Raw genomic sequence first — 23,018 nt, 5'->3', positions numbered from 1 at the left:
AAAAAAAAACTTATTATAATGTCTCATGTCCAAGATTTGAACCAAAATTTTTCTTTTTTGGGTTTTCTTTTCATGATTTTATTTTGGGCTCCAAGTCTAACCCTACGCCGACTAGGGCCTTGCACCGTCGTGAATCTGGCCCTTATACCATTTGTAATAGTCCAAATCCAGGCTCCAAGTTTAACCCTATTCCGATTAGGGCCTCGAACGGTCCGAAATCTGGTTCTAATACCATTTGTAAGAGCCCAAGTTCACCACTAGCAAATATGGTCCGTTTTAGCCTGTTACATATTACCATCAACGTCACAACTTTAAAAACGTCTACTAGGAAGGAGAGGTTTCCACACCTTTAAAAGGAAATTTTCGTTTTCCTCTCTATCAGATATGGAATCTCACATATTTAGAAGGTAATTTTTCAAAATATATATTTAAATTTAATTATAAGTCATGTTTGAAAATAAAAAATTTTACCTTCATTGAAAAATAAAAAATAAAAATTTTAATGAAGAGCCGAGCCCAACCCAAACTAAAAAAAATTTATGGATAGGTTGAGTTGGATTCATTAATTAATAAGGATTGTTTTGGTTGAAAAAAATTTATATTTCAATCCGACCCAACGAACGCTTATTGAGATCAAGTAACAAATATATCCCCAAACCTCAACATTTTCCTCTTAACTACAGGATTACATTGACATTTACAGTAAAAACTACAACATTTCAAAACGTTGTTCTATTCTCTGAGGCAAACTTGATTCTTCCAACAAAATCATCAACTGTTATGGTCCCTATCTCCCCACCAAACCTTGATCTCACCGTCACAGTTTGCGTCTCGACTTCCTTGGCGCCAACAACCGCCATTAACGGTATTTTTTGGGTCTCTGCATTTCTAATAAGCTTCGGCAACCTCTCGCCATGACAGACTTCTGCTCGAACGCCAACAGCCTTGAGTTTTTTCGTCACCTCTTTGCAGTATGGGAGCTGAGATAAACATGTTAATGAAGATTTCAATGGAAGATTACAACTTCAATACCTAAAATGAGTTCATAGATATGATTCAGTTAGCAGTTCAAATTTACGAGATCCCGTCCCCTCGAATGACCATTGACATCATGGGTATGATTCTGCCAAGAAACCCTTTGGAATTCCTTCATGGGGAGTGTTGGCAATGAGCTTTTACACATTATCAAGACAAGATCATGCAAGTTTTCATGACAGTCAAACAAGTCCAACAAGATTACTATCACAATCATGAACTACAGGCAGTTTTTTGCCTATATATAGTAATCACCTGGGCATCTGTCACGGGCAAAACTCGAACTTGAATTGGAGAAAGCCATAACGGAAAGTCCCCGGCATAATTTTCTATTAGAATACCGAAGAATCGCTCCAGAGATCCCAGCACCGCACGGTGAATCATGATAGGTCTCTTCTTTTCGGAGTTCGAATTAACATATGTGATGTCGAAACGCTGAGGTAAATTAAAATCAACCTGAAAATAAGAACTTAAACATTACAAAAGGAACAGTTCTCCACGATCATACTCAAAGTCAGACCCATAAGGACAGTGAGAAAGAAATTCTGCTTGGATTAAGCCATATAAAGTTGAGAAATTGCCTGTATGGTTGAGCATTGCCACTTCCTTCCCAATGCATCCTCGATTTTAATATCGATTTTCGGTCCATAAAAGGCTCCACCACCTTCATCAATATCATAGCCCCATCCCTTATCACTTAGAGCATCTCTAAGAGCAGATGTTGCTTTGTCCCAGATATCATCATTCCCCACTGATTTTGGTGGTCTAGTAGAGAGATTGACTTCAAATTTGTTAAAACCAAATTGAAGTAGCAGCTCTTCTGTTAGATCTAGGACACCTCTAATTTCATCTTTGATTTGATCATCCAAACAAAATATGTGAGCATCATCCTGCGAAATCCGCAAAAAAGACGAGTAAAGCAGCCAAATCAGTTTCATTTTTCCACGTAGAGCAGATCACAACTTGTAAAGTTTGGACAAGAAAACGAATAATGAAAGCATCCATGATATATGCACCTGGGTGAAACCTCTGACACGGAAAAGACCGTGCAAGCTACCAGACAGTTCATATCTATATACCGTCCCCAATTCGGCGACCCTAATAGGAAAATCTTGATAGGAGGTAAGCCTCCTTTTGTAAAATAGAATATGGTAAGGACAATTCATAGGCCGAAGTTGATAAAGCTCGTCCTCGACATCCATCTGATTATACATATTTTCGGCGTAGAAGTCTGAATGACCACTGGTTTTCCAAAGCTCTGCCTTTGCTACATGTGGGGTATAGAGCAGATCATAACCACGTTCCCTGTGTAATTTTTTCCATAAATCTTCTATTATGCTCCTCACAACGGCGCCCTTCGGATGCCAGAATACTAAACCTCCCCCAGCATCATCCTGTGTTCAGCCCAAATAAATCTAAAGAGCATAACTCTAGCTATCAGCAAGAACTTCATAATCGTTTTGGAGGAAATCTAAACCTGAATGGAAAATAGATCAAGATCTTTTCCGAGGCGTCTGTGATCACGTCGTTTGGCCTCCTCTTTGAAGTGAAGGTATGCTTTTAATTGCTCTTCTGTCTCCCATGCAGTGCCATATATCCTCTGTAACATTGGATTCTTTTCATCTCCTCTCCAGTATGCGCCTGCAACTGTTTCAAGTTCAACAGCTCTTTTGTTGATTTTCCCAGTAGATTCAACATGGGGGCCAGCACAAAGGTCCCACCATTCATTCCCTGTGAAGAATACAGGACATTACAAATGAGTGAAGATGCTAATAAAAATTTCCAGCTTCGACCTGGGAGTAGCAGCTGATCAAAATAGACCAAGCTCACCACAGGATGTTCTTAATTTACTAGACAATTGATCCACCATTTGCTGCCTTTTGCAGCTACTAAATGTCCAACACAATCTTGGTCTTCCTTCTTTTAGTGTCGAAACGAATGAAATGTGGTGATGAATACCAAAGACAGAAAGTTTTCGGAGTAGTTGGTGTACACTCTTTTCGTTATTTAGCAAGCAAATTCCCAATGTTGCTCCCATGTTAAGTTTCAACCAAATACATGAAGTTCTAACATTATTCCAGAGGGAAAAGGGGATTAAAAAGAATGAGGGTTGCAGAACCAGAAACAATAGCAAGCTGTTAATAATTTAACAAATATGAGAAAATAACGGAGGAAATATACCAAAAAGAAAAAAATCAGAGAACAAAAAGTCGGAGAGAACTTTTTTTCTACTGATTAAGAAACTAGGGATTAGATCAATAGAAATCCCTATTATAAAGAGATTTAAATATAGCATCCAGGAAAGGAAAAAAGAAAAAAGAAACTCAAAACTTGTACCTACCCGTAGCAGATATTGTCTTATTTAGGCTTTCCCTTCCAGGTTTTCCTTCTGGGCTTCTTCTCAAAGTTTTAAAACGCGTGTCTGTTAGGGAGAGGTTTCCACACTATTATAAAGAATGTTTCGTTCTCCTCCCCAATTGATGTGGGATTTCACAATTCCCCCCCTTCGAGGCCCAGCGTCCTCGGTAGCACTCGTTCCGTTCTCCAATCGATGTGGGACCCCCCCCCCAATCCACCCCCTTCTAGGCCTAGCGTCCTTACTGGCACACCGCCTCGTGTCCACCCCCCTTCGGAGCTCAACCTCCTTGCTGGCACATAGTCCGATGTCTGGCTCTGATACCATTGGTAATAGCCCAAGCCCACCGCTAGCAAATATTGTCCTCTTTGTGCTCTCTTCTGGGCTTCCGCTCAAGGTTTTAAAACGCGTCTGCTAGGGAGAGGCTCAACATCCTCTCCCAACGTCCTCGCTAGCATTCATTCCCTCTCCAATTGATGTGGGACCCCCTAATCCACCCCCCTTCGGAGCTCAGCCTCCTCGTTGGCACATCGCCCGGTGTCTAGCTTTGATACCATTTATAACAGCTCGAGCCCACCGCTAGCAGATATTGTCCTCTTTTAGCTTTTGCTTCCGGACTTCCCTTCAAGGTTTTAAAGTCTACTAGGAAGAGGTTTCCACACCCTTACAAAGAATGTTTCGTTCTCCTCCCCAACCGATGTGGGATCTCAAAATTCATATGCCAAATTTCAAAGAAGATAAAATGGTCAAAGCCTTCAATCAACAAAAATATCAAAAGTAATCAAGCACTAAATACAAAGGAGTCCCAAAAAGTTGCAATAGAGAAGTACAAAGATGGTTGGAATTCCTACCAATATGATAGATGGTTATGGGGTCCTCTTTTATGCTTTCCAAAATCTCCATCTTGTATGGTTCGTTGATTGCCTCAATTCTCCTCTGAGCTTCATCCCTTGAAACTTCTTCTCTTACAAGTGGTAAGTTTCTGCTAATAATGCGTTCCTACAGGTGATTTGAACAATAAATACCATAACCTGAAAGCATAAACTAGTTTATAGGTTCCAAACCTTGTGATCTAAAATTATGAAGAAAAGTCCCAGTGAATTTAGTGCTCATAGATTTGGTATACCAACCATCTCCTTCTTAATTTTCTTCAAATCCTTATCTCCCAATGGCTCCATATCAAAATCATAGTAAAACCCATTTTCTATCCATGGTCCAATAGTCACTTTAGCATCAGGAAAGAGCTTCTGTACAGCCATGGCCATTACATGGGCACACTGCAATTGAACAAACATAATTTAGTCAATTGAACAATTATTGCCATGGCCATTATGAAACTCCTGCCTAGTTCTGTCCTAAATTTCAAACTAGTAAACCCCATTAAGAATCTTGATTAAGCATCCAAAACTCTCAAATTCCCAGCTATATCCATATTCAAAGGACATTTCGTCGAACACCTAAAGGGCAGTTCAAAGAAAAAACAGAATTACCGTGTGACGAACTCTGAGAAGCTTCTCAGAGGATTCATTAGTTGGAAGAACAACCTTCTCACTTTCCTCCTTCTGGGTATCCACCAAATTGTCGTTCTGGGTCGAAATTGATGGCGCTGATGAATCAGTAGCCACTGCAATGGAAGTCGAGAATCCACTGGCCTTCTTGCGAGGGTAAAGAGACTTGTTCCTATTTCCTGCAAATTGGGTCGAAACTGCAAGGAAGAAACGAGATGTAGAGACGTTGGGTGAAATGGGTCGCACGAGAGGAGGGTGGAGAAGTAAGCCAGTGGTAGTCGCCATTCTTTGAAGAACAAACATTAGAGAGGAGAGTATAAGGCTACGACTCCCTCTCCTCTGTCCTGTTGGTGAAACTTTGGATATTTGTTTTTATGGCCAAATTTAAAAATAAAAATAAAAAAAATTAAAAAAAATCGCAATAGTTTTAAATTTTCAAAAATTTTAATAATATTTTTAAATTAAAAAATTAAATATTCATGTAAGGCATAAGTGCACGACTAGCAGATATTGTCTGATTTGGGCGGTTCGTTGTAGGCTTTCATTAGATGACCACTCGAAAAATAAAGTATAGTGAGATCTCACGTCAAATGGTATCAGAGGCAAGCACTGTGTGGTGTGCCAATTATAAGATTCTACGTCGATTCGTGAACTTAGGGCCGTCACAAGTAATATTATAACCAAACACCGAATGGTGTGCTAGTGAAAACGTTAGACTTCAAGTGGTAGATTGTGGAATCCCACCTCTGTTCACAGACTTAGACGGTTACTACAATGGTTAATATTTTATTTCAAAATTAACTTTTACCTGGAAAATATTAAAAGAAAAATACGAATATGAATATGCGGAAAAAAAAAATCATATTTTGAATTATTTTAGCTTATATTTTAATCACGATTACGATCACGAATACCCTTTCCGATTTTCAGGATTGAATCATCGGTTGTGAATCGAGAAGTGAAATTCACGCGCCACCGCAGCGAAAGCCGATTCTTTTTGCTATATTTGTAGCCACCACCTCAATTTTTCAATGTCCAATAAAGCCTGTACCAGAACGACGCCCAATTTCTCCTCTTCACATGTTCTTATCTTCTCTTTTCCACCCAGATATTGTTATCCTATAACTAATTCAAACGATCCACGGACAGCAATATCGTTATTCTGAACCCGTTTAAAGATCATGAAAGGCCTTTTCAAGCCGAAGCCACGATCGCCATTGGAGCTCGTCCGGTACGCGCACGAGCTCCTCCTCTTCATTGACCGGAGCGATGGGGTTCGTGAGCAAAAACGGGAAGAGAAGGTACCTATTTATTCTTATTGCGGTTGTTTTTCTATATGATTTTGTTAAAAATTCATCTAGGTTATCGATTTTCTGGATTTTGCCTCTGGTTTTCTTCATCATTGTTTCAATTTTAGAGATTAGGGCATTGTTCTTTGAATTTCGTTTGTTGATTGTTGCAATAGGCTCATATCAATCTAGATATTTGTTAAGATTATTTAGTTTATATGGCAAGAAATTGCATATTGTTGAGGATTGTTGGGAGAGGAGTCCCATGTCGGCTAATGAAGGGGTTGATCGTGCGATCATAATTAAGGAATACATCTCCATTGGTACGAGGCCTTTGGGGAAATCAAAAGCAAAAACATGAGAGTTTATGCTCAAATGGACAATATCATATCACTGTGGATATCCGTGATTCCTAACATGGTATCAGAGTCATACCCTTAACCTAGTCATGTCAATAGAATCCTCAAATGTCGAATAAAGAAGTTGTCAGCCTCGAAGGTGTAGTCAAAAGTGACTCAAGTGTAGAACAAAGGGTGTATTTTGTTTGAGGACTCCAGAGAAGGAGTCGAGCCTCGATTAAGGGGAAGCTCTATGGTGTTCTTTGTTCGAGGGGAGGATTGTTGGGAGAGGAGTCTCACATCGGCTAATTAAGGGATTGATCATGGGTTTATAAGTAAGGAATACATCTCCATTGGTAGGAGGCCTTTTGGGGAAACCAAAAGTAAAGCCATGAAAGCTTATGCTCAAAGTGGACGATATCATACCATTGTGGAGGCCCGTGATTCCTAACCGTTTCTGTTCCCATGATATTGAAAATGACTTTGTGTTTGGATTGGAACTTATGCAGATATCTGAACTGAACAAAACCATCTCTCAAATGAGAACAATTCTTTATGGAAATGGTGAAGAAGAGCCAAATCCAGATGCTTGTGCCCAATTGACTCAGGAGTTCTTCAGGGAGAACACGTTTCACCTTTTTATCGCTTGCATTCCGAGGCTAAACTCCGGGGTGAATGAGCTTTCACTTGCAATTATATGATCATATTTTCATTTGATCCATTTCATAAACCTGCAAGTTATGTTGCTTGACTATTGTATACATCCTGACCTGCAGCTGCGCCAATGTGCAACTCATGTTCTAGCCAATCTGCAACGACAGCAGGTTAAGTCGCGGATGATCGCCTCCGACTACTTGGAGAACAACATGGATATCATGGACATTCTGATACCAGGGTAAGAACTGGGTAATGTTTTAAGATTGAACCATCAAATTGTTAACATTACATGACAACAGTCATTGATGGTTAATGATTGGCTCAACTTAGGTACGAAGATAGCGACATTGCTTTAACTTACGGTGCGATTGCGAGCGAATGCATACGACATCAGTGTGTTGCTAAGTATGAACCAGTTAATTCGTTTCTTGCAAACATCTTGCTGAAAGAGTAGTATCATTTTGACATCTTTGTGCAGATGTTTGAAACCTGATATAGTTTCCTCTTCTTTTTCTTTTTCCTTATCCCGAATCGTTTCGGTTCAGGTACATCCTGGAATCCGAGCATATAAAGAAGTTTTTTGATTACGTCCAGAATCCAATATTTTACGTAGCATCAGATGCTTCTGCAACTTTTAGAGTTGAGAATGAATTTCTTCTCTCCTCTCTTTTTAGCATATCTTATGTTTATTGTGGTTGTGTATATGTACTAATTGCTCGTACCGCTAACACATATTGTCCTCTTTGGATTTTCCCTCATATTTTTAAAACGCGTCTGCTAGAGAGAGGTTTCCACGCCCTTATAAAGAATGCTTTGTTCCCCTCTCCAACCGATGTGGGATCTTACAATCCACCCCCTTTAGGGCCGAACGTCCTTACTGGCAACCGTCCGGTATTCACCCCCTTCGAGGCTTAATGTCCTTGTTGGCACACTATCCGGTGTCTAGCTCTGATACCATTTGTAACGGTCCAAGCCTACCGCTAGCAGATATTGTCCTCTTTGGGATTTTCCTTTCGAGCCTCCCCTCAAAGTTATTAAAACGCGTCTGCTAGGGAGAGGTTTTCACACCCTTATAAATAATGTTTCGTTCCCCTTTCTAATCGATGTGGGATCTCACAGGTAACAACCAAAATTAACCTATCAACCTCAACCGAGTTTAACTAGTTAAGATACATATCATTGACAAGGATATTAAGATTCGAGGCTCCCCAACTCATATGTTGTTGAACTAAAAAGGCCAAATGAACCTTCGTTTAGGTCACGAGTAGTGGGTACTATGGTTTGGTATATTGAGAGAATCCTGTCTGTCAACTGAAACATCCTGAACTTATTCTATGCAGAAACTCTTGACAAGGCATAAATCTACTGTTACTGGATTTCTTACTACAAATTATGAGTGGGTAAGCATTAGATAAGTTATTTTCATTAGATTGTCTTTGTCGAAATTTCGTTAATTGTTGGTTTCACTTGGATGAACAAGTTGATTGAAGTTGTTTTACAATTGTTTCTAATCTTTTAGTTCTTTGAAGAGTACAATACACAGTTGCTGGAATCGCCAAATTACATCACGAAACGACACGCCGTGAAGGTAAAGAGTGAATAAATGCCTATGACAAGCATGCTAATAGCCCTGTTATAGTTTACATGTTTAGATTCTCTCTGTTACAACCAATGGACGTATCGAATACGATACCTTGACTTAATATGTTTTGAGTTTTGTTATCTCAAAGATTATGTATTTCCATGAAGTGATATCAAGAAGCATTTGCTGCCATTTGATGATATCAATGTTGTGTACACTATTTCAGTTGCTAGGCGATCTACTACTTGATAACTCTAATGCTGTTGTGATGGTTCGATACGTGAGCTCATTGGATAACATGAGGATCTTGATGAACCTTCTCAGGGTAAACTCTCTCACATTTAGATGAAAACGTGCATTTTGAATGGTTTACACCCTTCCTGTAACGGCTCAAGCCCACCACTAGTAGTTATTGTCCTCTTTGGGCTTTCCCTTCAAGGCGTTTAAAACGCGTATGCTAGGAAGATGTTTTCACACCCTTATAAAAAATGTTTCGTTCCCCTCTCCAACCGATGTGGGATCTCACAGTCCACCCTTTTGGAGCCAGCGTCCTCACCGGTATTCGCCAATCGATGTGGGATCTCACAATTTGTAACACGGCCAAGCCCACCTAGCAGATATTATCCTCTTAGGCTTTCCTTTTTGGGTTTTCCCAGTCTGCTAGGGAGAGGTTTTCATACCCTTATAAAGAATGCTCCTTTTTGGGTTTTCCCAGTCTGCTAGGGAGAGGTTTTCATACCTTTATAAAGAATGCTTAACCCACCTAGCAGATATTATCCTCTTAGGCTTTTCTTTTTGGGTTTTCCCAGTCTGCTAGGGAGAGGTTTTCATACCCTTATAAAGAATGCTTCGTTTCGTTCCCCTCTACAACCAACGTGGGATCTCACGCTTCCTTCCTTTTGTCACCCCACATATTATACTTACAGGATCCAAACAAAATGATACAAAGAGACGCCTTCCATGTGTTCAAGGTACTATTGAAGATCATTGAATGATTTGCACTACTAAGTTCCTTTTCTTATCTTTAATAAAGTTTTTTTTCTTTTTGTTGTTGCTGTTTATTAGCTATTTGTTGCAAATAAAAACAAGCCTCTAGAGATCACAGGTGTACTCGTTGCTAATAGAACGAAACTTCTTCGACTTCTCGACGAACTTAGACTAGATAAAGGTAACAATTAAAAAAAAAGTTAAACTTCTGCTTCTGATATCATTTCATCAATATCGTATGTTCATGAATGATTGATCACTTTTTGGTTCCAGACGATGAAGGGTTTGAAGAAGATAAAGCTCAAGTTATGAGAGAAATCTCCATGCTCGAGACAGGCGATCTCTGGGCTTCCGAGATAGAGAAAGACGAGATCCAATGCTGATTTCAGCTTCGGATGTTCGTTCTTTTTGCTCTCTCTTTGTTATTGAACCTTAAAACAGGTCGAGGTAAACACACAAGTCACTGTTTTTCTGCCTATTAATATGAAAAGCATGGAGATTTATCAATGTAGATTCATCGAGAATCATCATATATCACCAAAGTATTATGTAAATTCTTCATTTGATATAGCCATTCTTTGTATAGATATACACATTTTGTGAATCATTTATAGATTGCTTCCATTGTGTTCCTCTTAGTTTCCTATCTATGAGTTATCAATGGAGATTCATATTCTCTTTTAAAAAATAAATTAACAAATAAGTTGTAAAAAAGAAAAAAAATCTTGGTCGTAAAAATATTAGATACAGTTTCGATACAAAGAATAGGTGAAGGAACATTTATTCGATCTTGACCAAATCTTGGAGTAGACTGTTGCATTCTATTCGATCTCGTCTGAACATCATTTATATAAACGTTATAATCATTGCATGGGTATGATCCCATGGTATGGGGCTTGATCAAGTATTGCAGTTGATGAAGATAACACGAAACTAACTACAACGACAATGAGAATTGACCTATTTTCTTCTTATATTCTAATTTCAACAATTGTGCTTCATTGAACTAAAGTATGATCGTAGGCTTGACCTTCGTTAGTTTTATCTCTCAACGAAATAATTTTGGCTCGAACAGTATTTAAATTTTACTTCACGTGACTCGAGTAGGATCATAGGGTCAGAAATTTATCTCAAGCTAAGTAGAGTCTAATCAAGGTTAGTCTCACCGTTACTTGTTCCAAAAACTCATCTTGGCCTCAAAATTGTCTTCAAATAAGCGGGAATGACCGTACGGAATAACTTGATTATGGTTGCAGCCTCGATCTTTCTAACTTTTAGAACAAAACACATTCATCGAAACATAAAATTGTACCTTAGATAGGTTTATGACGCAACAAATCTTAACAAAATTCTCTCTTTGAAGCAAAGAGATTCGTTTATTGATACAATGGAAAACAATGTTCCACAAATACAATCATGAATGATAAGCAAAGAAGCTCTATCTTTACAAATGTAAGTATAGAGAAAAGCAAACACTAACACTCTCACGTAAGAATCAAAACAAAAAGTATGGAATTTGCGAAGATCAAACAGAAAACAGGGGAGCTGATTATACTCTGTTTTCTACTTTAGCAGTGTGGGTAGAGATGTTGTGTGGGAACTTGTTGGAGTTGGATCTCCTTCTCTTGATCACAATGAACCATGTGATGGCTTCCAGCACCAACGCCACAGCGCCCAACAAGATGATCACTCCGCTGTAAGCCCGCCTCCATTTATTGTCCGGGCTCAAGATTTTGAAGCCTTCGAACACATTGATGATGCTCATGATGATCACGCTGTATCCCATGGAGTGATGGTAAATGTTCCAGTAGATTCTGTACTTATGATCCTTCTTCGGCCTCAAAAGCAGAGCGAATACCTGAACACTTCCCAACACGAACAGAGCAATCCCAATGTTACGATGGGTGCTGTACTGAACTGCTGCCGACTCGCCGCCGAGTTTGATTCCGGTGGCCCACCCGGCAACACCCACGGCGTAGGCGGAGGTCTGGCAGGCCACGTGAAGATAAAACCAAGCTGGATCTGCCGCCTTGAACACCTTCAAATACCTTGCGAAAATGGCTCCCATTGGCATCAAAGTCCCCCAGCTGACCGCATTCAGCACTCCGTGAATCTGAGAATCCAAATCCCAATTGGGTGTTAGAATTTATCGAAATCCCCAAAAGGGTTTTGCAAATGGAAAGATTAAAACAGACCCATATCAATAAAACCCCACAATTCATTCAAATTCAAACCCACTTACGTTTCTCCTCCTAAGAACAGAATCCACCGCCGCCGTGGTCGACCCAGTAAGCAAATCCAGAGTAGCAAGGGACCTTCTATTATCGCCAGTGAAGGCGTGGGGGAGAGGAGAACCCTGCGCCATGGGACCTTCCTGCCAGACCTGATTGACGGTGGTCATGCGGGGGGGAAGAGAAATGGTTGCAAAAATGGTCATTTCGTTGTTGGCATAAGTGGCAGAGAGTTGAGAAACCTCAAAGCTCAAGCGGCTCTGTTGCATAGTCGGAGAAGGGAGGTCGATGCTGGAAGTGTAAACATGAGGGAGGCCAGAGGAGTTCCGGTAGGCTATAAGAGCTTGAGAGCCAAACATGGCGAGGGCATTTGGGTTAATGGCCCAAGCAATCCATTGATTGGGAGAGGTGGAAGGGCGTCGGAAGGCCATCCTCAAGGTGGTGTTGGATGGATGATAGGTCCAATGGAGGAAAGAGTTGAGGACAGGATGATCCACACAGGCCGCAAAGACTTCATTGCTGGCGAAATTATGGTTTGTGCAAGTCTGCCCAGCGGCAGAGAGGCAGAGAGAGAAGAGAAGCAGAGCATTGAGGAAGCTTTGGAGTTTGGCTTCCATGGCGGATTAGAATGATGGAGAATGAGAAACAGAGGAGGAGATGAATGAATTTATAGAGGAAAGAAGATGAAATGCAGAGTGGACGCCATGGAAAAGGGGAAGAAACGCAGAGTCCACGCGTAGGGTTTAATCTTCCACTTTTCTTTGAACACTTTTCAAACTTTGACCCCGTTTTGTCTTATTCTCCCTCGTTGAAATTAATTAATTTTTATTATTTAAATAAGGTTATTAAGTAAAGAAAAGAGTGAAGTGCAGAAGTTAAAGAATCAGAATAATTAGGTAAATTAATTAATTAATTAAAAAGATTATTAAAATTAATAATCATCACATGCCCACTAACCCCATTATTTTATGGAAAAATAAAGAGCGTGTAAAATGGGGTTTTTAGTCATTAGCTTATGGAAAAAGCCAATAATATTCCAAACCGTGTGAAATTAGAAGTTGTTAATTAGTGGGAAAGGATTAATTAATGTGTAAACCCTAATTTAGTCTTTAATCTGGTCAACGTGATCGTCACAATCTGCAATATGATTGTGACCCGAGTAAGTCATCGAGGACGATGACTAAGTTAAGCAAGTTGTGACCCTCACGCCATGACAAGCAAAGGGGCGTCCCTCAAGAGACGCCCATCTGGCCATATGCAAGCTAATATAGAAGAGTGTCATGATGCGATCGAGGAGGACGATGCATCATCTAACACACCACCACGCAAAGTGAACATTGAAGACATGTTGAGACCAAGGCAGAGACATCAGAATAGACATGAAGGGCAAAGATAGGCTTGTTAAGGCTCGGAGTAGTTTCGGAGTTACTTTTGTAGGACTGGATAAAGATAACAGTAGTTACTATCTAAATTGGTCTCGAGAGATGGAGGAGGCTCAGTTGGCTGAAAGATTTTGTTCGTGTCTCTCTTGCATCAGGTTGACCCACCTCCCTACATAGTGATTCTATCAATCATGTACGTTGTGGAAAATAAGAGTGGTTAATATGATCTGATAACTCAACCAATCTAGACTATCCTGTTGGATGATGAAAGTCCCATGCTAATTTAGGGAATGATCATGGGTTTATAATCAATGAATATTCTCTCCATTGTTATGAGGTATTTTGGGAAACTCAAACCAAAGTCAGGAGAGCTTATGCTCAAAGTGGACAAATATCATATCATTGTGGAGAATCATGTTCGTCTAACATATCCAACCCATAATTAGTTTTTCGAAAAATTTGCAAATGAACGGAAAAATGATATTAATTAATTAATTAACATATTTACAATTATATATTTAGCAAAGTTGTTTTTATAGTAAATATACATTTTTAAATTTAAAAAATAAAATCTAACAACGGTAAGTAAAGCAATAATTTAATAATTAAAATTTTATATTTATATTAATATATTAATTTATTTTTTGAAATAAAAAAAAGGAATATGTAGAAATCAACGGCGACTTTTGCAGACGGCCGCCTCCATTTTTTGATACGGTTTGGAAATTTCCTTGAAACCAAACACCGATTTTCCCGGAAATTATTTTTAAATCTTCAAAATTGATTTCACATTTCAAAATATTCAAAATATATATACTAATTTAATAGAAATATTTAATAATATTTCTAGACTAAAAAAAATACTCTTAATTAAATAAATAAAATAAAAATACTCTGCGCTCATTTTTAGAAGTAAAAAATATCTTAAACTTTTTTTTAACAACTTAAAAACACTTTTTAATTTTTTAAAAAAACAATTTTACAATTAGTACATATTTTAAAAATAATCATGATATGTAAGTTAATATTGGTCGATTTGTTAGGATCGCACACTCGATCTAGTTCAGCTTACTATATATATATATATAGTTTTACCAGATATAATCGTCTACTGTTTATAACTGTCTACCATATGGCTACTGTATATAACTATCTACATATAGCTGTACCCATATAGCTTTTTATCTACCATATATAATTTTACCGATATCTACTGGAGAAGCGTCCTCAGTGACGGACTGGGCATAAGTCCCCTGGAAGGAGGCGCCAAAGAGGGTGAGAGCCCTGTTGCGCTCGGATCCTGTCGCACCACGAGGCGCTGTCAACGAGTCGGGTTATTTAGGAATGCAACTCCAATCGGGCGGTAAATTCTGTCCAAAGCTAAATATGGACTAGAGACCGATAGCAAACAAGTAGCTCGAGGGAAAGATGAAAAGAGAAGAGAGTCAAATAGTGCTCCATATAGCTTTTATCTGCCATATATAGCTTTACCAATATCTACCATATAGCTTTTTACTATACTTCACAAATATCCAAACCAAAGCTACCGACATCAACCTTAGTTTTGAAACACATCTGTTAGAGAGAGAATCTACACGTCTTCCTTCTGAAAATAGAAGGATATGAAATAATAGCGGAATAATATTTTTTGAGATTTTATTAATAAAATTAGAAACCCTTAAAAAAAAAAAAGAATTATCTATAAATATAATAACCTCACTACCACCAATCTCTAAAGATAGAAAACCCAAAAGAAACAAAAAAGCAGTTAAAAATGTAAATCATCAATAATCAAACCCCGTTTTGTCCATTATTGTCATGGGGAAACTTATCATCGAAGCTGGATCTCTTTCTCTTCATCGCAATGATCCATGTGACCACTTCAAGAACGACGGCGACGGCGCCCAAGAAGATGATGATTCCGGTGTAAGTCCGTTTCCATTTCTCATCGGGCCTCAAGATTTCTAATCCTTTGAAGACGTTAATGATACTCAGAACAATCACACTGTATCCGATCGAGTGATGGTATGCGTTCCAGTAGATTCTGTATTTGTGATCCTTCTTCGGCCTCAAAAGTAGAGCGAAAACCTGAAATGAATCAAGCCCAGATCGAAATTAGTGCGGATTTCGAGAAATTTTCATTTGGGTTTCTGGATTTTTGTTGTTTTTTTGGTACCTGAAGAGTTCCGAACACGAACAGAGTGATTCCGATGTTGCGGTGGGTGTTGTATTGGACGGCGGTGGAATCTCTGCCGAGTTTTAGGCCGGTAGCCCAACCGGCGACACCGACGGCGTAGGCGGAGGATTGACAAGTGACGTGAAGGTAAAACCAGGCCGGATCTGCACCTTTGAAAGCCCTCAAATATCTAGCGAAAATGGCGCCGATCGGCATCAATGTCCCCCAACTAACAGCGTTCAAAACCCCATGAATCTGAAAAATCAAACCGGTTTCACAAAAGGGTTTCACAAATCGAAAGAATCAAACAAACCCAGATCGGAAAACTTACGTTTCTCTTCTTTAAAACCGTATCCTCCGCCGCCGTGGAGGATCCAGTAAGCAAATCGAGTTTAGATCTGGATGCTCTGTTTTCTTCGGCGAGCGAATGGGAAGATGGAGAGCCTCCGATCATGGGACCAACCTGCCAGACTTGATTAATGGTCGTCATGTTGGAGGGGAGCCGAAACGTTGCGAAAATGGTGAGCTCGTTGTTCGCATAAGTCGCTGAAAGATCAGGAACCGCGAATCTCAGGGTGCTCTGTTGCAGTGTCGGACCAGGGGGATCGACGCTGGAAGTGTAAACATGAGGGAGAGCAGAGGAATTCCGGTAAGCGATGAGAGCTTGAGATCCAAACATGGCGAGGCCCTGTGGGTTAATGGCCCATGAAATCCATTGATTGGGAGAGGTGGAAGGGCGGCGGAAGGCCATTCTCAAGGTGGTGTTGGATGGATTGTAGGTCCAATGGAGGAACGTGTTGAGCACTGGATGATCCACACAGGCTGCGAACACTTCATTGGTTGCAAACCCATTGTAGCTTCTGCAAATCTGAGCGGACGCCGGCCGGCAGGAACAGAGGAGGAGGATCAGAACAGAGCAGAACAAGGTGTGGAGTTCCATTTCCATGGCTGAACTCTGTTTCAGTTTTCCCTGTGGATTCAGGGAGGAAGAAGAAGGAAGTGAGTATTTATTGCGATTAATTCGAATGAAAATTCAGTAAATTTTATTTGGTTTGTGAAACACTCTGTTTCTCCTTGGTAGACACCTAAGAGAGAGGGAAGGCAAAGCCCTTGAAACGGTTGACTAATTCCAACGGCCTCCATGGTTATAATGCTTACCGACCCACATAAATTCATGCATTAATTATTGGGTATGAATTATATTTTATAATATTTTTTCCAAAATTATTTTTTTTTTTTTTAATTATCGAAACTCAGATAGACACGATATCATTTATTTGGAGGGAACTAACTCGTTTTGATAAGAAAGCAATAAATAAAGAACTCTACTTTTATAGAAACTATAGCTCGCAAGAGTATTCAAAAAAACGTACAAGTTTTTCTACTTTCTACAAGATCTTCTTGTTATAACTCGAACACGGTCAAGAATTAAAAAAAATCATACCGAGATTGAAAAAGGAGAATTTTTATCGAATAATATATTTTAATATCTAATTAGAATATAATATCTAGTTCAAATCATATTTATATCTTAATATATATTAATAATCTTATTAATAGTTTTAATATTTAAGGTAAAAATACAATAAATATATTTTTTTTGTCTTAATACATGTAATATATTAAATATTAATTTAAAACCCTTTAAATTAAATATATATTTTTATTATATATTTAATATAATTAATATTAATTTAAACATTTAAATTTTATTTTATTTTTAATATATTCCATATTAATTTAAACACTAATTTTTTCTTTCAATGATATATGTAATATATTAAATATTATTTTTAATATATTCCATATTAATTTAAACCTTAAACATTAGAAAAGTACCGATCATAATCTCCAATGATATAAAATTGATTAATTAAATTCATTAACTAATCAATTTTTATCTATTAATTATAATCACTTCACTGTAGATCTATAGTTGCACTCTTATGCACGGTAAGATAAGTTATGTCCAATCGCAAATCAATCATTCAAAATTACAGTTGGGTCAAAAGTATGTTTTACCCTTCTAATTACATCTTTCACCTTAACTACCGAGTATGACTATGTCGTACTAGATGTAGGAAAATTTTGAGGCCGTTGAATGTATAACTCGTATTTTGAATCCTAGATTTGGGTCGTTACACAACTCATAATATTTGAGAGTTATTTTGCTAAGTCGAGGGATTCCAACCGAAAAAAGTACATATTTTTATAAATTGAATTTGGAACTAAATTCGAAGAAATTGAAATAAAAAATATTTATATTTATATATTCTTGTGTTTGTTTGTTTGATTTATAAAAAAAAATTCTTAATGATAAGAATTTCAAATCGATACAAGTATTACCTAGATTACTTAACCAGTAATTAAATTATCACTCGAATCGAATAAAATTACAGAAATCAAATGTAAATTATGGGTATACACGGGTCAGGTTGAATAAAATATTTAGACCAACTCGAAATTTCGGATTAGTTAGATTGATAGACCTGAATGACTCCGTTCACAACCAAATCCAACTCTAAATTTTTAGGTTGGAATGGGTTGAGTGGTCGGATTATTTATTTATTTTATTATTTAAAAAATATATATTTATTTACCATACATACTACATTAATAATTAGAATATACGAAAATTAGAGTATCAAACTTATTAAGTCAAGATGTATTATTAACATTTGTTATAAATGTTAAGTTTGTAACAATCGTAACGGTCGAATCGAATTTAAATCACGGACAAAAATACACCACAACTTAGGTTAGGTTTTTTGTGGCTAATATTTGAGATAAAATCGTGTGGTTGGAAATAGAGATGAACAAAACCGTCAAATATATATGTTTTATAAATGTTTTAATTTATGCATTTTAAGAAATATATCGATTTAGTCTATTTTATAGATGTAACAATTCAACCCTATTTAATACGAAAAATCTAATTTATCTAAATTAATTAAAAAGAATAATAAAAAATACTTTAAAATATTTATTTATTTATTTTTAAATTTTTAATATAGGGAAAAAATGGAATAAATAATTTTAAAATAATTATAAAAATAAAATAAATATATAAATATATAATTGCATGGTAAAAAAAAAAAAAACTCAATCTTGAAAATCATGGACCAATTTATCTGTAAAATTTTTATTTATTTGAACTCAATCTATCCGGAGTTTTTTTTAACATCCCTACAAATAATATCGTTTTAAAAAATAGTAAAGGAATGATCCGACCAATTCAAACATAACTCAGTGAATAAGACATAGATTATTATTAATGACTTTATTTAGCAAATACGGTCGGTCTATCAAAATAAGATCGATTTATTTATTATGGGTGTGATGGAAAATAATAAATTATTTGTGGTTGAAATGTTTTATAATACTTGACCATTATTTTATACCTCAACTACCCTTCTTTAATGTGCCTTCTATCTAACCCAATTTAAATAATGATGTGAGCTCAAATAATTGTTTAAATTTGGGGCAAACCCATAAAGTAAATAAAAAAAAAAATTTAGAAATGAGTTCGAGTTAGGACAGTAACCTACCTCAAATTTAATATTTTACGAGTCATTTTAACAATCAAATAAAGAAAAGTAAAGAAATTGTCTCGTTAGAATAGTTAAAATGCGTAGAGACGAGATCAATACTCGTGAATATCTTAGAAGTTATCTTAGCAACCAAATGCAATAAAGTAAATAAATTGTCACGTGAGAATTCTCGAAATGCGAACAAGTTGACCTAGTACTCGTGAATATTGAATTATTCAACGTAGAAATTTAAACCCATTTGAAAATACATACACATACATACACCAATACATGTATAAAAGTATAAATACGTTCGTGTCTATAATCTAACATCAATACAATAGAATAAAGTTGTCCCCTGAAAATAGTCGAAATGCGAACAAGTTGACCTAATATTCGTGAATATCAAATCATTCAACGTTAAAAGTTAAACCCATTTGAAAATGCATGCACGTAAGTACACCAACGCGTATATAAAGTATAACTAATATCTTACGAGCTATCTTAGCAATCAAATGCAGTAAACAGTCTTGTGAGAATAGTCGAAATGTGAACACAAGCTAGCTGATTCAATACTCGTAACCATTCAATGTAAAAAATTAAACCCATTTGAAAATGCATGCACGTAAGTACACCAACGCGTATATAAAGTATAGCTAATATCTTACGAGCTATCTTAGCAATCAAATGCAGTAAACAGTCCTGTGAGAATAGTCGAAATGTGAACACAAGCTAGCTGATTCAATACTCGTAACCATTCAATGTAAAAAATTAAACCCATTTGAAAATGCATGCACGTAAGTACACCAACGCATATATAAAGTATAGCTAATATCTTACGAGCTATCTTAGCAATCAAATGCAGTAAACAGTCCTGTGAGAATAGTCGAAATGTGAACACAAGCTGGCTGATTCAATACTCGTGAATGTCAAGCCATTCAACGTAGAAGTTTAAACTCATTTGAACATGCATGCACATACCGATACCCATACGTATATAAAAATATAATTCCGTTCAAAGATTCATACATACATGGTGGTGGAAAATGAGAGGAAAGTGGCGTAATCATTCTCCCACAGCCTTTTTGGACCTCAAAATTCCATATCCAAACAATAATTTCTTGGAAAATTGTATTCAAACCGATCAAATGCTTACAAATTATGAGTTTTTTCAGAGAAGCTACCACCAAGAACTCATAATATCTTATGAATTTATAATCAAGTTGCCTAATTTTGTTGACTTCTTCCCCGTTGACTCGTAATTACCATAAAATAATCAAGTGCTCTTTAAAAAAAACATAAAGTCAAGAAGTTTTTTCTCTCTCTTAGGACCTTTTCATCACCATACAAATGGGTTATTTTTCTCGAACACGTCGAGATCACTACTCTCTTTGTTGTTCTGCAGATATCACCGATCAAGAAAATCAAAAGAGAGAGATTGGTTCGAGTTCAAAAGAGAGTGAACGGTAGAAGAAGAAGTCGAAAAGATTATAATATAGAGACAGTAAAGTTGTAAATTAAATAATTTATTAAACATAAAATTTAGAGACCGATATAATTTTCTATATCATTTAAAAAAATTAATTTATTGTATTTATACTTTTTATTTATTTACTATTTTACTGTGGTTTAAAATTTGAGGGAAGTGGTTGAAACTTAAGTATTTAGATTTTTTTAAAATTTTTTATTGTGATATATTATATAAAAATTCGAGTTTTATTATAGGTTATATATTAAATATATTAAGCTTACCAAATGTCGTCGCTTTGGCCGAGTGGTTAAGGCGTGTGCCTGCTAAGTACATGGGGTTTCCCCGCGAGAGTTCGAATCTCTCAGGCGACGATTCTTTTATTTTTTTTAAAATTTTATGACTAAATAAAATGAATTAAAAAATGATTGAAACTGCGGAGAATAAGACAAAACGGGGTCAAAGTTTGAAAAGTGTTCAAAGAAAAGTGGAAGATTAAACCCTACGCGTGGACTCTGCGTTTCTTCCCCTTTTCCATGGCGTCCACTCTGCATTTCATCTTCTTTCCTCTATAAATTCATTCATCTCCTCCTCTGTTTCTCATTCTCCATCATTCTAATCCGCCATGGAAGCCAAACTCCAAAGCTTCCTCAATGCTCTGCTTCTCTTCTCTCTCTGCCTCTCTGCCGCTGGGCAGACTTGCACAAACCATAATTTCGCCAGCAATGAAGTCTTTGCGGCCTGTGTGGATCATCCTGTCCTCAACTCTTTCCTCCATTGGACCTATCATCCATCCAACACCACCTTGAGGATGGCCTTCCGACGCCCTTCCACCTCTCCCAATCAATGGATTGCTTGGGCCATTAACCCAAATGCCCTCGCCATGTTTGGCTCTCAAGCTCTTATAGCCTACCGGAACTCCTCTGGCCTCCCTCATGTTTACACTTCCAGCATCGACCTCCCTTCTCCGACTATGCAACAGAGCCGCTTGAGCTTTGAGGTTTCTCAACTCTCTGCCACTTATGCCAACAACGAAATGACCATTTTTGCAACCATTTCTCTTCCCCCCCGCATGACCACCGTCAATCAGGTCTGGCAGGAAGGTCCCATGGCGCAGGGTTCTCCTCTCCCCCACGCCTTCACTGGCGATAATAGAAGGTCCCTTGCTACTCTGGATTTGCTTACTGGGTCGACCACGGCGGCGGTGGATTCTGTTCTTAGGAGGAGAAACGTAAGTGGGTTTGAATTTGAATGAATTGTGGGGTTTTATTGATATGGGTCTGTTTTAATCTTTCCATTTGCAAAACCCTTTTGGGGATTTCGATAAATTCTAACACCCAATTGGGATTTGGATTCTCAGATTCACGGAGTGCTGAATGCGGTCAGCTGGGGGACTTTGATGCCAATGGGAGCCATTTTCGCAAGGTATTTGAAGGTGTTCAAGGCGGCAGATCCAGCTTGGTTTTATCTTCACGTGGCCTGCCAGACCTCCGCCTACGCCGTGGGTGTTGCCGGGTGGGCCACCGGAATCAAACTCGGCGGCGAGTCGGCAGCAGTTCAGTACAGCACCCATCGTAACATTGGGATTGCTCTGTTCGTGTTGGGAAGTGTTCAGGTATTCGCTCTGCTTTTGAGGCCGAAGAAGGATCATAAGTACAGAATCTACTGGAACATTTACCATCACTCCATGGGATACAGCGTGATCATCATGAGCATCATCAATGTGTTCGAAGGCTTCAAAATCTTGAGCCCGGACAATAAATGGAGGCGGGCTTACAGCGGAGTGATCATCTTGTTGGGCGCTGTGGCGTTGGTGCTGGAAGCCATCACATGGTTCATTGTGATCAAGAGAAGGAGATCCAACTCCAACAAGTTCCCACACAACATCTCTACCCACACTGCTAAAGTAGAAAACAGAGTATAATCAGCTCCCCTGTTTTCTGTTTGATCTTCGCAAATTCCTTAGCTTCTTTGCTCATCATTCATGATTGTATTGTGGAACATTGTTTTCCATTATATGAATAAACAAATCGAACTTCACATATATCTATTAATATACTAATGGTAGATAGATATTTTAGTTAAGATAAGTACATCATAGTTTAATATTAGGACACAAAATAATATTTAATAGATGAATTTTTATAATAGTTTGTCTAGGTAAAAAAAAATAGGAGACTAAAAAAAAACAATGAAAATTGGAGAACAAAAAGAAGTTGGTAAAAAGTTGTCAAGAATGGGATTCGAACCCATGCCCTTTCGGACCAGTACCTGAAACTGGCGCCTTAGACCAACTCGGCCATCTTGACTTGATGGTTCACCACCTAACTAATTATTATTAATTAATTAATTTGACGTTTGTAATTGAAAAAGATTATGTAACAATTGATCTAACCTATCGAATAAATCAGCCAAACAAAAACCAAACTTCACGAGTAAGGTTCTAAAAGAAGATTGTGAGGAAACGAGAGAAAACATT

The 23,018-nt window shown here is 37.7% G+C and overlaps 5 protein-coding genes and 2 non-coding genes across 7 annotated transcripts; 3 read left to right on the top strand and 4 right to left on the bottom strand.

Annotated features, from left to right (window-relative positions):
* Window positions 1-637: 637 nt before the first annotated feature.
* On the bottom strand, window positions 638-5,234 carry LOC111435298 (threonine--tRNA ligase, chloroplastic/mitochondrial 2-like). Its single transcript, XM_023072743.1, has 8 exons — window positions 4,882-5,234; window positions 4,522-4,668; window positions 4,243-4,390; window positions 2,513-2,766; window positions 2,052-2,429; window positions 1,617-1,925; window positions 1,291-1,491; window positions 638-980 (listed from the first exon to the last, which is right to left on the bottom strand). The coding sequence occupies exons 1-8, from the start codon at window positions 5,200-5,202 to the stop codon at window positions 720-722; spliced, it is 2,019 nt and encodes a 672-aa protein (XP_022928511.1). The 5' UTR covers window positions 5,203-5,234; the 3' UTR covers window positions 638-719.
* Window positions 5,235-5,813: 579 nt separating this feature from the next.
* LOC111435045 (putative MO25-like protein At5g47540) lies at window positions 5,814-10,390 on the top strand. Its single transcript, XM_023072360.1, has 11 exons — window positions 5,814-6,200; window positions 7,036-7,197; window positions 7,303-7,421; window positions 7,514-7,588; window positions 7,729-7,822; window positions 8,524-8,583; window positions 8,703-8,771; window positions 8,992-9,090; window positions 9,692-9,736; window positions 9,831-9,933; window positions 10,026-10,390. The coding sequence occupies exons 1-11, from the start codon at window positions 6,081-6,083 to the stop codon at window positions 10,133-10,135; spliced, it is 1,056 nt and encodes a 351-aa protein (XP_022928128.1). The 5' UTR covers window positions 5,814-6,080; the 3' UTR covers window positions 10,136-10,390.
* A 702-nt stretch (window positions 10,391-11,092) lies between these two features.
* LOC111435066 (cytochrome b561 and DOMON domain-containing protein At5g47530-like) lies at window positions 11,093-12,647 on the bottom strand. The gene is made up of 2 exons (XM_023072395.1): window positions 11,995-12,647; window positions 11,093-11,865 (listed from the first exon to the last, which is right to left on the bottom strand). Exons 1-2 carry the CDS (start codon window positions 12,598-12,600, stop codon window positions 11,302-11,304), a joined length of 1,170 nt encoding a protein of 389 aa, XP_022928163.1. The 5' UTR covers window positions 12,601-12,647; the 3' UTR covers window positions 11,093-11,301.
* Window positions 12,648-15,155: 2,508 nt separating this feature from the next.
* LOC111435283 (cytochrome b561 and DOMON domain-containing protein At5g35735-like) lies at window positions 15,156-16,750 on the bottom strand. The gene is made up of 3 exons (XM_023072721.1): window positions 15,873-16,750; window positions 15,542-15,796; window positions 15,156-15,453 (listed from the first exon to the last, which is right to left on the bottom strand). The coding sequence occupies exons 1-3, from the start codon at window positions 16,485-16,487 to the stop codon at window positions 15,157-15,159; spliced, it is 1,167 nt and encodes a 388-aa protein (XP_022928489.1). The 5' UTR covers window positions 16,488-16,750; the 3' UTR covers window position 15,156.
* Window positions 16,751-20,831: 4,081 nt separating this feature from the next.
* Window positions 20,832-20,913, top strand: TRNAS-GCU. The gene has a single exon. It is a non-coding gene; the product is annotated as a tRNA-Ser (tRNA).
* A 217-nt stretch (window positions 20,914-21,130) lies between these two features.
* Window positions 21,131-22,583, top strand: LOC111435069 (cytochrome b561 and DOMON domain-containing protein At5g47530-like). The gene is made up of 2 exons (XM_023072399.1): window positions 21,131-21,770; window positions 21,900-22,583. The coding sequence occupies exons 1-2, from the start codon at window positions 21,165-21,167 to the stop codon at window positions 22,461-22,463; spliced, it is 1,170 nt and encodes a 389-aa protein (XP_022928167.1). The 5' UTR covers window positions 21,131-21,164; the 3' UTR covers window positions 22,464-22,583.
* Window positions 22,584-22,767: 184 nt separating this feature from the next.
* Window positions 22,768-22,848, bottom strand: TRNAL-CAG. The gene has a single exon. It is a non-coding gene; the product is annotated as a tRNA-Leu (tRNA).
* Between the last annotated feature and the right edge of the window lie 170 nt (window positions 22,849-23,018).

This window comes from Cucurbita moschata, unplaced genomic scaffold (assembly GCF_002738365.1).
Source record: "Cucurbita moschata cultivar Rifu unplaced genomic scaffold, Cmos_1.0 Cmo_Scf00048, whole genome shotgun sequence".
Classification (NCBI taxonomy): Eukaryota; Viridiplantae; Streptophyta; class Magnoliopsida; order Cucurbitales; family Cucurbitaceae; genus Cucurbita; species Cucurbita moschata.
The sequence above is the reverse complement of the archived record's forward strand: the minus strand, read 5'-3'. Positions and strand labels throughout refer to the sequence as shown.